At 39.4% G+C, this 13939-nt stretch overlaps 1 protein-coding gene across 1 annotated transcript in view; it reads left to right on the top strand.

Annotated features, from left to right (window-relative positions):
- Nucleotides 1-13550, top strand: part of LOC132406036 (guanine nucleotide-binding protein subunit alpha-11-like) — an 82254-nt gene extending 68704 nt beyond the window's left edge. Inside the window, exons 3-7 of the mRNA XM_059991195.1 lie at nucleotides 474-628; nucleotides 4291-4419; nucleotides 5267-5396; nucleotides 7731-7884; nucleotides 8950-13550. Coding sequence (XP_059847178.1) covers nucleotides 474-628; nucleotides 4291-4419; nucleotides 5267-5396; nucleotides 7731-7884; nucleotides 8950-9137 — 756 coding nt within the window. The 3' untranslated portion in view covers nucleotides 9138-13550. The remainder of the gene's footprint in view (nucleotides 1-473; nucleotides 629-4290; nucleotides 4420-5266; nucleotides 5397-7730; nucleotides 7885-8949) is intronic.
- The last annotated feature ends 389 nt before the right edge of the window (nucleotides 13551-13939 follow it).

A 13939-nucleotide genomic window follows, 5' to 3' on the forward strand; every position in this document is an offset into this window, starting at 1 on the left:
TTGGCAAACAAAATTTTTCTGGCAAAGTAATTATTTTTGTTTTGTCATTGTTTGACTGAGAGCAATGTATAAAATTATTCTGATGAATGTGTATTCAAAATCCCAATCTAAACAGGAAATTAAGTATATTTGCAAGAACTTTAATTTATCAGCAGTTGATGACCTTTGACATTTTATTCAAGGCTCCATAAGGAAGTATTGCCTTTGAATAATTATAATTAGGGACCAGGAATAATGGAACATTATTCTGGCAATAATTCAGTCCTAATGTTAACATTTTGCATTGCATTCATGTTTCTTGTATCACTAGTTTAAACTTCTGTATGGACTCTTGAAGAGTTATTGCTTTTGGAAAATTCTCTTACCCCATCCACTCAACAGAACTTTCTGTTTTGCAGAAGACTCAGAAGTGGAACTTGGGCAACCAAATACATGCCACACATTTTGCTTATGCTCTGATTTTCATCCAACAGGAGAAGTCTCATGTAATAAAGGAATTGGAAGCTTACAAAATCACTGTCCTAGAAAGACATCATGCAGATGTAATTAAAAGTTTATGGAATGACTCAGGAGTGAGGATCTGCTATGAACGGCGTCGAGAGTACCAGTTGCTTGACTCCACAAATTAGTAAGTGCTTATTCATTTAACTTGCAGAATTAGAGAGTACACTTGGAAGCCATCTGACCAGACCTTCGGCAAAATTTCCTTTTCCCAAAGCCCTGTGTCTATCTTTTCTTCATCTATCTACTTGTCCTGACCAAATGAGCCTATTAAGTAGTATTCAGATTCCTCCAGATAAACATACATTATACATGATTTTTACTCAAAAATCAAGTCAATTTTGGTGCAATGTGATCATAGTGTGGCGAAGCTGTAGTGACAAGATTGTGCTGGTTGGTTCAAGAACCAAATTGTTGAAGGGAAGTAGCTGCTTTTTACCATGGCGGTGTTGGACTTCAGACCATTAAAAGCTGACTGGGCGACCTCATTCAGTAATGTTATCTAAGGCTCCACAAATTGCAATCAAGTATCACTAGAAGTGATCTTTGTGTGATTCTGTTTGTGATATTTCAAGATGTCCACAAGATTAAATCCTTAGCACATTATGAGATAATGAGAGGCATTGATCTTGTGGATAGTCAGAGGCTTTTTCCCAGGGCTGAAATGGCTAACATGAAAGGACACAGTTTTAAGGTGCTTGGAAGTAGGCATGGAGGAGATGTCAGGGGTAAGTTTTTTATGCAGAGACTGGTGAGTGCATCGCTGTCAGTGACAGTGGTGGAGGCGGATACAATAGGGTCTCTTAAGAGGTTCCTGGATAGGTACATGCAGCTTAGAAAATAGAGGGCTATGGGTAACTTGAGGTAATTTCTAAGGTAAGTACATGTTTGGCACAGCATTGTGGGCTGAAGGGCCTGTATTGTGCTGTAGTTTTTCTATGTTCACTTTACTCTTTTCATGTTTCTAATCATTCTTTGGATCTTTTAATCCTCCATGAGAGTGGTTCTGTGCTTTTTCTGATTGTTAATATGCTTCTAAACAGAATAGTGCACCATTCAGAGCTCTAGCAACCAAGTTTCAATCATTATCTAGCATCCTGCCTACGCAGAGTTTCTAACTCTTCTTCTGATTGCAAGGGATCCACCAGATTCTTTGGTTTCCACCCACAATCCAAAGACATGCTGGTTGGTAGCTTAATTTGTCTACAATAACTTATCCCTTGTTTCGTGAGGTGCAGAAGTTATTAAGCATGTGTGAGTTGACATGGTGAGGATTCAAGGATCAAGGGAGATTCGAAGGAGAGATCAGGAGTCAAAGGGTTGAAGATTGGGAACTTTGTGGTTGGGGAGTTCCAGGGTTGCAATCCAATGGAGACCCTGGGACAGGTTACCAGGAAACAAGTGGGAGAATGGCATTGATGGAATTACTTTGGTGGCATTCACTTGATAGGCTGTGGCCTGTTTCATTTCATGGGGAAGTATAAGAATACATTTGGCATAAGGTGCTCTACCTTTGAAAGGCCTGGCCGTGAAAATGATCAGGCTTCATCAGTTACCAAGGAAGTGAAGCAGTACCTTTTAATAACTGCAAATATAATGGTGACCTGGGTAACACCAGAAAATGCTAGAGGAACACAGCAGGTCAGGCAGCATCTATGAGGAGGAATAAACAACTGATATTTCCAGGATAAGATCCTTTATCACGACTGGAAAGGAAGGGGGAAGAAGGTGACATGGAATCGCCTCAGCAGCTGGGAAATGCATGTTTATAGATACATGGAGGTCTTGTGGAAATTAATTTCAGGACCTAATTTAAATCCTTCATTTCCACATTTTCTTACAACACGGAAGGGAGCCTTTCAGTCCACTGAGTCCATGTTGGCTCTCTGAGCGATCTTATCCATTCTGTCCCCTTGCTTTGTCCTCTATAACCTATGCTCTCTCCCATGCTCAGATCCCCTGCAAACCACCTACATTAGGGTCAATTTGCAAAGGGAGGCAACGGGGACACTGGGAGCAACCTACCCACAGGGCAAATGTGAAAGATCCACACAAGCAGTATCTACAAACTTGTCTCAATGCAAGTCACAGGAACTGTGTGGTAGCAGCACTGAGTTGCCCAACCAGCACATCTTTTGTAGTAGAAAATTCACAGCCCTCAGTGAGATGAAGCTCATTTTCTTCTTCTTCTTCTATTTCTGGCAGTTTAGACGCATCTAGGCGCATTACTGCCCTCCACAGGATGTACAATTAATTACAGAATTTCAAGAAACTCAAATTCTCAAATATAAACTAGTCATACATAGAAACAGAATAATAAACTTTTCAATCAGATGGTGGTTCTCTTGGTAGCCAAACAAAGAATTAATAGAAAAACAAAAGACATTTAAGTCAAACAGCCTCCTGAACAATATTCCTCTTTCAATTTTATATCGATTACAACTCAGCAAAACATGCTGAACTATCCCTGGACTACCACAGTCACATAATCCAGTTGGATGTTTTCGTATTAAATAGTTTAACCCACAATGCCCCAACCTAAGTCTTGTTAATTTCACCATATCTCTATGATTTAAAGAGTAACAGTTTGAGACCTTTTTATCTCGAGGGTGACTAGAAAAAAATGACTTCCCCTTTAATTCATTTTTCCAATCCTCTTGCCATTTCTTCTCTATGCCTTTTTTTATCCTACTTCTCAATTCTGCTCTGCCCAGGGGTATTCTAATTCCTACTTGCCCACTCTGTGAGGAAGATTTTGCAATGCCAACCACAATTTCATTTTCCTCCACCCCAGCATGCCCAGGTATCCATGAAAATCTAACTTCACAACCCATTTTCCCTACTCTTAAAAAAAAAAGTTAAGAGAATCTCAATAACTAGGTCAGGACAAGCTTTTGATTTATTCCCTTTTACAGCCTCTAAGGCAGCAGCAGAATCCGAACAGATGATAACCCTGCATGGTTGAGAGTCTTCTATCCACCATAAGGCCCAGAGGATTGCTAATAATTCTGTTGCAAAGACAGAAGCACCATCTGAAACCCGGTGACTAATCCCAACTCCAAGTTGAGACATGTACATCCCAAATCCTGCCTTACTGCTGTCTAAGTCCATGAAGTTCTTCTTTACCTTAGCCTTGAATTATACACCATCATCAGCACTTACAACTCTGTTGACTGTTGGTTGCATGCAGCATATCAGATTAGATCCAGGTGCAAGCCGTTCTGACTTTAGTGGAGCTGAATGTGCAAGATCAGGTGCACTGAGAACCACGATTCCTGCACAAGTTTATCATAGGGTAGTAGATCAAAATTCCTGTCCTGAGCCAATAGACACAATGTGGAGCTTTTGAAGGTCCATCAGTCATGTGATCTTTCATTGAACCAAGTGAGAGGAGGGAAATCTCAATGAAGCCTGCTGGATATTGACAGTCCTGGATCGAATGGACATGGAAAGGATGTTTCCATTAATAAGATCCGAGGGCACAGCCTCTGAAAAAAGAAATGTCTTTTTTAGAAACAGAGATAAGGAGGAATTTCTTCAGACAGAGGGTGGTGAATCGGTAGAATTCATTGCCACAGAGAGTTGTGGGGACAAAGTCATTGGGTGTAGGGGATTTTTAAAAAATCAGCCATGATTGAATGGTAGAACAGACTTGATGGCCTAATTCTGCTCCTGACCACTTTGTTCATATGGTACACCTTCAATTATGTTCATCTCCAATGTTACTACTTCAACCTTCAAACCCTGCTGTTGTCCAAACTCACACTAAACTGTCTATTTCTTTTGCAGTTACCTGAATGACATTGATCGCATTGCAGCCAGTGATTACACACCAACAGATCAAGACGTGTTAAGGGTCCGAGTGCCAACAACAGGCATCAATGAATATTCATTTAACATGCATAAAGTATGCTTGAGGTATTAAGAAATCCTTTTACGGAGGCAGGAGCTAAAGCTAGTCGTAGTAACTGTATAAAATCTGTAGATGCTGGAAATCCAAAGTAGGAACAGACATTACAGCATCTGTGAAGAGAAGAACAGAGTCAATGTGTTAGAACAGCATGGAAAGACATTTCCTTTAGAACAGAGATGAGGAATTTCTTTAGCCAGAGGGTGATGAATCTGTGGAATTCTTTGCCACAGATGGCTGTGGAGGCCAAGTTATTGGAGTTATTGGGTATATTAAAAGCAGAGATTGATAAATTCTTGATTAGTAAGGTTGGCAAAGTTTACAGGGAGAAGGCAGGAGAATGAGGTTGAGAGCGACAATAAATCAGCCATGATGGAAGACATGATGGGCTGAATGGCCTAATGCTGCTTCTATGTCTTATGGGGTTATGGTCTTATGCTCCCATTCTTTTCATAAAACCTCCAGAGCACATTTTGAAAGATGCTAATATGATTGCAATAGTAATGAACAGAGGCAAGAGTGCTCTCCCGCACTCTCTAATTTCATTGAGCGGAGTTTCTTGGTCCTTTCTGGGCAATCTGTAATCTGCATTATATGAGCTATCTGGAATTAATTTGTATGATCTTTGAGCTTTATCTGATCAAATTAAATTGCCGTGAAAATATATTGTAATTAAACAAAATACTGACATTTAATAATCATCTATGCATTCCAAAGATTTACTTTTAATCCTGTTACTCCTGTTAATCCTGTTTATTTCTACTAATGCAAAATATCGAATTATTATTTTATGTCCTTTTATTATATGTGGGATCAGTGAACTTCAAGGTTTCTAAGTCCTTGTCTAATTCTTAGAATAGTCGATGTTGGAGGACAGAAGTCTGAACGAAGGAAATGGATTCACTGCTTTGAGAACGTCTTGACAGTTATATTCTTGGCTTCACTCAGTGAATACGACCAGGTGCTGGAAGAGAGTGAGAATGAGGTGAGTCTGTCACAATTCCTTTGGTACTGGAAGTCTGTTTCCTATTGTCAGAATTGAATGTTGATAATGCCTGGGCATTTTATAAATACATTTTGTTGGTGTGAATCTCGAGCTAGGCACTGTGTATTAGATAATTGGACTCATGCAATTTACTGTATAATTAACTGGTACTGAGATTTAACGGTAATGCTAAATATACTTCAAATTCTACCATTGCTAAGTCTCCTGCAAATTACTCTGGACTTCTGTGTCTTGATGAAGTGTCTCGTCCCGAAATGTTGACTGCTTATTCTTATCCATAGATGCTGCCTTACCTGCTGAGCTCCTCCAACACATTGTGTGTATTGGTCTAGATTTCCAGCATCTTCAGTACCTCTTGTGACTCTAAACATCTCTTTTTTAACAACCAAACCCTCAAGTAATGGGGTCAAGAGTGGGGGAGGTGGGGGATTAATAGTGCTCAGGGTTGGAAAATGGCTTAAGTCGACCACACAGGGGTTTACAATGACATTCCACTCTTAAGGTAATAATTTCAGATATCAGCCACACTTGGAAATATGTCACAAGTGCTCTGTTAGAAGAGTGCTTGCAATATGTGGATTGAAGAAGTTCAAACAGGAAATTCTTCAGCCTCGAGTACTTGGACTCCAGAGCCAAGGTCACTTCAACCTCAGCAGACAAGCTGCAGTTTGCAGGCAGCAGCACCTGATATGCAGAGTTTAAAAGTCAGGTTCCAAATCATTGTGATTTCATTCGCTGACACATATAAAAGCTTAGGTCTTGCACTAAATGTCTGCAAACAGGGACACAAGGTGCTGGAATCTTGAGCAAAAACAAACCAGAAGAGGAATTCAGCGGGCCAGGCGGCATCTGTGGGGGAATTGGACTTGTTGACATTTTGGATCAAGGCCTTCCATGAATCTTGATGCAGCTTTGTGATGCAGACCAAAAATTATGATCACGGGAAGGGATATCAGGACAAAAGCCTAAAAGTTTGTTGAAAGAAATAGTTTTATATCAAGGGACTTTTTGCAAATGCATAAGGTAAAGATGTGGGACGAAATTGGCTTGGTAGGTTTTAATGCCATATACCCATGACACGTGACAGCCTATAAAGACTGTTTAGGCCTGATTTGAATTCAATTCAATTCAAGTTTAATTGTCATTTAACCATACACGAATATAGCCAAACGAGACAATGTTACTTCGAGGCCAAGGAGCAAAACACAGTATCAAAAATCACACAGCACAAAGCACACATATCATGTACCAGATAGCAAGCACATAAAGGTATCAGCAAGATACAGCCATGCAATAAAAAAGCCCAGACCCAAGCCATGAATGCTGCAGATATCTGCAGTTGACCACTTTACAGCTTATCTTCTCCAAGCGAACACTGGGGGGTGCGGGCAGCACTGATTCCAGCATTGGATGCCACACCACACTGCCCCTGCACCTCTCTCCTGAAGAAAGGTAAAATCAGTGAAGACTTAAAATCAATAGAACAATGAGAGAGGTCAGAGGATTTCAGCAAGACAAGTTTACATGGCCACTTCAAATGTGAATATGAATTCATAATATACTAGGATAAATTCAAAGCTCTTGTGAAGGTACATTTTAATATATTGCAGATGATAGAGGTGCGCAATCTGAGAACGCTGCTGTGTTATGAACATAGGTGTCATTTTTTAAAATCATTTTAAAATATAATGGAAATATACACTCAGTCACCACTCCATTAAGTATGCCACTGCAACTGTTTGTTAAGGCAAGTATCTAACCAGCCAAATATATGACAGCAATTCAATAGATAAAACCATGCAGACATAGTTGACAGGCTCAGTTGCAGTTCAGACCAAACATCAGGCTGGGGAAGAAATGTGATCTAAGTGACTTTGACTGTGGACTGATTTTTGGTGCCAGACAGGGTGGTTTGAGTATCTCTGAAACTGCTGACCTCTTGGATTTTTCATGGACAACAGACTCTATAGTTTAAAGGAAATGATGTGAGAAACAAAAACTCATCTGGTAAGTGGCAGTTCTGTGGGCAAAAATGCCTCAGTAATGAGAGAGGTCAGAGGAGAATGGCCAGAGTGTTCAAGCTGACAGGAAGGCGATGGTAACTCAAGTAACCATGCATCACAACAGTGGCATGCAGATCATCTCTGAATGCACAGCACATCAAACCTTGTAGATGGGCTTCAGCAGCAGAAGACCACACTGGGTTCCACTTCTGTACCTAATAAAGTGGCCACTGAGTGCAGGTTTATTTCCTTGATAACTAATAGCACAGAATTTAAAAGCTTTGGATCTGAAAGAGTTTTTGTTTTGCAGAATCGTATGAGGGAGAGCCTCGCTCTGTTTCATTTTATTTTGAAGTCCCAGTATTTTCCAACTTCATCAATAATTCTTTTCTTGAATAAAACGGACATTTTGAAGGAGAAGATTCTTAACTCACATTTAGCAGACTATTTTCATGAGTTTAAAGGTAAGTGGAAAACATATCACTTCCTTCCCTTGCATTGGCTCCTATCCACTTTTATTTTTACTTCTCCTTTACTGAAATAAGTCTAAATTTGTTCAAATTTACGTGAATTGCTGTCATGGGTATCCGTACGCTGAATACAAATGAGCTTTTTACAGCAAGCCACACATTGCAAACTAGACAAACATAATTTAACATAAAGTTATGCTTATGTGGGACACTACGATAGAATAGTGGTTAGCGTGAGGCTGTTAGAGCTTGGATCATTTCAGAGTTCAGAGTTCAATCCTGGTGCCATTCCGTAAGGAGTATCTGTACGCCCTCCCTATAGAACTCGTGGGTTTTCTCTGGGTGCTCGGGTTTCCTCCCACAGACCAAAGACGTACCGGGTAGTATTTAATTGGTCATTGTAAATTGTCCCTTGATTAGGTTAGTGTTAATTGGGTTTGTCAGGGGTTGCTGGAGCAGCAGTGAGCTGTTCAATATTTACTGTTTATCTGCTACAATCTACATGCATTTTGAATTATATTTAAATGACATATTTGGAGTAATATTTTGGTTCATTTTATTGTATAAATGTACGGTCAGATGACAATAAACTTGAACTTGAATTAGAACAAAATTTCGACTGGCTGCAAGTTAGCAAGCAGCAAATACAAACATAATTCTTTTAAGTAAAATACCAGTGAGTTATTTTGATCTGATTGCACTATCTAATGTAGAGATAATATCAGTAGTTATTCTCAAAGGAAAGCTTAACTTCTTGAAGTGGACAAATTCCATGGGGATTATGGGACTACACAGTTAAAACAACATATACTTCCACAACAAGACAAATTTCTTCCTTTGTGCTGTATGTTCTATGAATTCACACTAGACAGAATGGCTTGGCAACACACACAAAATGCTGGAGGAACTTAGCAGGCCATGCAATATCTATGGCAAAGAATAACCAGTCGACTTTTTGGGCCGAAACCCTTCTTCAGGACTCTTTGGCTTTCATGTCTCTATGACCGCGTGTTTTGAGTCAGTTTTGAAACCCCGTTCAATGAATTTCTTTGCTTTCAGGGTCAAAAAGAAATGCAGAAGTCGCCAAGGAATTCATCCTACAAATGTATCTGAAACAGGATGAAAAAAAGAGACAAATCTACTATCACTTCACCTGTGCCACAGACACAGAAAACATCCGGAAAGTGTTTGACGATGTGAAGCACACAATTTTGGTGAAGAGCCTGAATGAGTTGGACCTAATGTAAAAGGGCTCTCTAATCCATAGAACAAAATGCTCTGGGTGTGTTGTAGCTCTGGTTCAACCTCCCCTGCACAGAATGGATATAAAAAGGTGAAATTCCACTACAACTGGAACGTGGAATTCTTCAATGCGTCAGCGGTTGAACCAGACTTTGAAAAGCACAGTTCCATATTGATAAACCAAGGAGCAAACTAAAGAGATCTTTCCTGGATGACATTTATGTGCCTCTGCACACAGCTCCCTGGAAAAATGGGAGAAGCAGAACATTAACTAAAAATAAGCAAAAGAGTGATGGTCAAATAATGAAGAAACTGTCATTTAAACTCAGTTGAGGTGTTCAGTGATATCAATCTTCTGAAATTTTCTTTTAAATCAGGTTTGCTTCATTAATATTCCAATTAATGATCTCCATTGATAGTGTTCCAGAATTAGCTGATCTAAGAGGAAGTGGAGTCAGACGCAGGGGAGATCATGATTCTAGTGCGTTAGAATGGAAGGCAGCATCAGTGGTGAGGAGCAACAAATGATATTCACAAAAGCAGACAGATGGTCAACAATTTCAATTATGCATACACTGATTTTGTGTCTTCATTTAGTTCCAGTCCTAACCTTCAGTGTGATCCTGATTACCTACTATTGTCATGAAGGCAAAGTGATGAAGTAGCAATGTGTGGACTAATGCTCCTGGGGATGCCAACTCTGTCAAATGTATATAAAACATTGAATAGGACAGGCCATTCAGCCCACTGATCTTAATGCTATTTTATACTAGATGTCCTCCTCCTGTTTATCATCCATATACCTCCATTTCCTTTCCTTTCTTGTCTATGAAAGCTCCAACACACTGCCAGCTTCCACTACCACCCTTGGTAACCCAATCCCGGCACCTACAGCACTGTGCAAAAGTCTTAGGCACACATATATACAGTTAGGGTGCCAAAGACTTTTGCACTGTCCTGTAATTATCAATGTGGAGCAGAGAGCGAATTCATAAATCTGACGGGAGAAAGGAATGTTGGGGAATGGTGAGGGTGGAGTGCCGCGGGTGGTGTATGGGACAGGTGGCAGAGAAGGTGTGCCTGGATGGTGAGTGATGCAGGTGGCGATACCTCCACGCCCCTGAGTCACCAGGCAAGGTAATATGATTCCAGTTATTTGGTTTATTGTTTATTACAGAATGTCTCTCCGGTGCTTCCTGCTCCCTCCTCTTCCTTTTTCCCCAACCATAATTCCCCTCTCCCTGCCCCATCCTACTCTCACTCCATGATAGAGACAGATATCGGAAATAGGCTTATCATCACTCACATATGTTATGAAATTTGTTTTTTTTTGCAGCTGTACAGCCCAATATATAAAATTACTACAGTACTGTGCCAAAATCCTAAGCTCCCTAGCTATATACATGTACTTAAGACTTTTGCACAGTAATCTATATATTTAATTAAAGATTTATGTTATCCTTAATATAATATTAAAGATAAATATCATTAAAATATATATTTAATGAGATATATATTTTTAATTTATCTCATTAAGGATTCTTTTTTTAAGAAATATGTTTATTCTTGAAGGCTGAAACTGTGTCAGAGTGTGCATATTATAAAATTAGGCAGGGATTAATTTTGATACCTTGAAGAAAGCAATCAATGTGGCTGTACAAGTTTTCCACAATCTCATGAGATTATTAATGTCTGGCCTATGGCCAAAGACGGCACATGTTCACCACTTCCTCTCTGGAACTTGTTGGCAAAATTTCCTGGGAACCAATGTCAGTACAGGGTTTTGGTTTTATAACCTGGCCCATTCTTACCTGGGACATTGATAACTTTATTTTTTTGGCATGGATTTGTGGAGAAGATTCCCAGTCCATTTCAATGCCAGGGGGCAAGGAGATTAAAACCTGAGAAGAAATTTAATTGAAGTGTGCAAAAGCTTTGGAATCAGAAGGACAAGACTAACTCTTTGGCAGAGAGGACAGTATAAGTAGGGAATAGGGGCAGAGTGACTGATATTTTACAGTGGTGGACGTCTGGAAATCACTGAGTGAAAGAATAGTAATGACAGAAACACTCTTACATATGAGAAGAATCAGAATGAGCCCTTGAACGGCTGCACACTGTGGAGGCACCAGCCAAAAACTGGGAAGTGAAATTAGTTGAGAATATATTTTTGGTAGGTATGAATATGATATTTTTTTGAACAGTGAAAAGTTCTAGAATTCCATACAGAACCACCTGAATGTGGATCTCCATACAGTATATGTAAATATAAGACAATAGGACACAGGATCAGAAGTAGCTCCTCTGAACCCCATTCTCCCACCTTCTCCCATAACCTTTGATGCCCTGATTAATCAAGAACATATCAACTTCCACTTTAAACATACCCACTTGCTTGGCATCTGCAGCTCTCCATGGCAATATGGGTCCCAGCTCTGTTTTCAAGAGACTACAGTTTAATAAATTTAGTTGGTTACATTTAACTTTGCATTTGCTTCACTTTATTACCTTTTTCCCACCTCCCTTGCTTGTACTTCAGGCTGTTGACTCCTTCCCAAGGTTTGGTTCCAGGGCTGCCAGTTGCCTTTGAGGTATCTCATGCAGATTGTTTTGTCTTAATGATCAGCCTTTGAAGATATTTGACAGTAGCACCATCACATCCCCTGCCAAATCTTTACATTCACTCCAGAGATACACCAACGAATGCTGATCAAGAGCAGCCAAAAATGTCTCTTTCAGACCTTAAGACCATAAAATAAAGAAGTAGAATAAGGCCATTTGGCCCATTGAGTCTGCCTGCCTTCTCCCTGTATCCCTTCATGCCCTGACCAATCAGGAATCTATCGACCTCTGCCTTAGATATACATAAAGACTTGGCCTCCACAGATGCCTGTGGCAATGAAATCCACAGATTCACTACTCTCTGGCTAAAGATATTCTTCCTCATCACCATTCGAAAAGGATGTGCCTCTATTCTGAGATTATGTCCTCTGGTCTTAGACTCACCCATCATAGGAAACATTCTCTCTACATGCACTCTATCAAGGCCTTTCACCATTCGATAGTTTTCAATTAGTTAATCCCTCGTTCTTCTGAATTCTAGTGAATACAGGTCCAGAGCCATAAAATGCTCTTCATATGATGAGCCATTCAATCCTGGAATTATATTTATGAACCTCCTTTGAACCCTTTCCAGTGTCAGCACATCCTTTCTAAGATAAGGGGCCCAAAACTGCTCTCAATACTCCAAGTGAGGCCTCACCAGTGCTTTATAAAGCCTCAACCTTACATCCTGGCTTCTATAAATAAGTGTACGCTTTTACAATGCTCCTTATCAATGCTGATGTCGATCTTCAATACTGGTTTTATGAATGAACGTCAAGATGAAAACCTACCCAGTTTCTAAAGGGTTGTGATGGTTATATTTAAATGCAGTATGCTCTGGAGTCCTTTCAAAATGAAAAACAAAGCTAACATTATTACACTGGACAACAATAATTTTGCTTCCTGAATACTTTTGGATGTATCTTATGGATTTTGGTCTGCTGGTCATGTGCACAATTTTTTTTTGAAATTGCCTTTATTTGTTACTTCAATTCATAATTCAAGTCAGAATAACTGATGCCAAGGTTAAGGAGTTTAAGGAAAAGTATCAGGGCAACTGGAATCCATCAATGCTGCCTGATTATTTTTGGACACTTAAGTGAGAAACCTCAGACACTGAGTACAAATGAAAATCATCAATGCATTTCTAGTTTAGTAGAACTATTGCAAAGCGTCAGCATTGTTATGCAATTAACATATTATATTCAATGAAAGTTAATTTCTTGTTTGTCCAAATTCCTGTGTGATACAAGTAGTCTGAAATTATACTTGTGTTCAGCTTCAAGTGATCTATCCTGAACAAAAAAATATTCTGAGGAAGCCACACTTACCAAAAAAAACCCAATTGTTAACTTTACCTTATTGCAGTCTATTTATGTAACTCATCAGATATAAGCTGTCATACACAATCTGGAGAAATTTATCATTGCAATTGCGAACTAAATCCTGATGTCAGGATCTGGGTGTTCATCTTGAATTACCTAGAAAAACAAATCACTATTATTATGCAAAAATGTACCTCATGACTGCACTTTTTTTTGTAAGTTTTCAATCTTTCATAACCAAATGTAAAACTTTTAGTCTAGTAGATAAAGAACTTATTATGCTGTTACTTGGTTCTGAACTGCCAGGGCTCTAAACTGGTCTGTACCACATCCAATGTTGGGACAATTTACTTAGAATCTTACCTTCTACAGCATAACATTAAACAGTCCATAAAATGTAAAGGAAGTGCACTGTTCTATATCCTTAAGCTACTGTTAATATCATAACTGTAAGCAGTGTGTGCATAATGCTAGTATGTTGTTTTGTGAAGTCAGATATGTACTGTATATATTTTCACTGGAATAATGGATTATTCCTCTGTAAAGAATTAATAACTGGTTATTTGAAAAATAATGTAGGCAAATCATATTTTTAGATCACATGGTGAGACATCTATTGCACTCTCAGCTTTGAATCAGGTTGACGGTTCAAAAGACTTCAGCATATACACTCAATGGCCACTTTATTAGGTACACCTGCTCATTAATGCAAGTATCTAATCAGCCAATCGTGTGGCAGCAACTCAGCATGCAGACACGGTCGAGAGGCTCAGTTGCTGTTATGACCAGACATCAGAATGGTGAGGAAATTAGCGCTCAGTGACTTTGACTGTGGAACAGATAGTTGGATGGAGGCAAAGAGTAAAGGGAGCCTTTAC

This window comes from Hypanus sabinus, chromosome 16 (genome assembly GCF_030144855.1).
Source record: "Hypanus sabinus isolate sHypSab1 chromosome 16, sHypSab1.hap1, whole genome shotgun sequence".
NCBI lineage: Eukaryota > Metazoa > Chordata > Chondrichthyes > Myliobatiformes > Dasyatidae > Hypanus > Hypanus sabinus.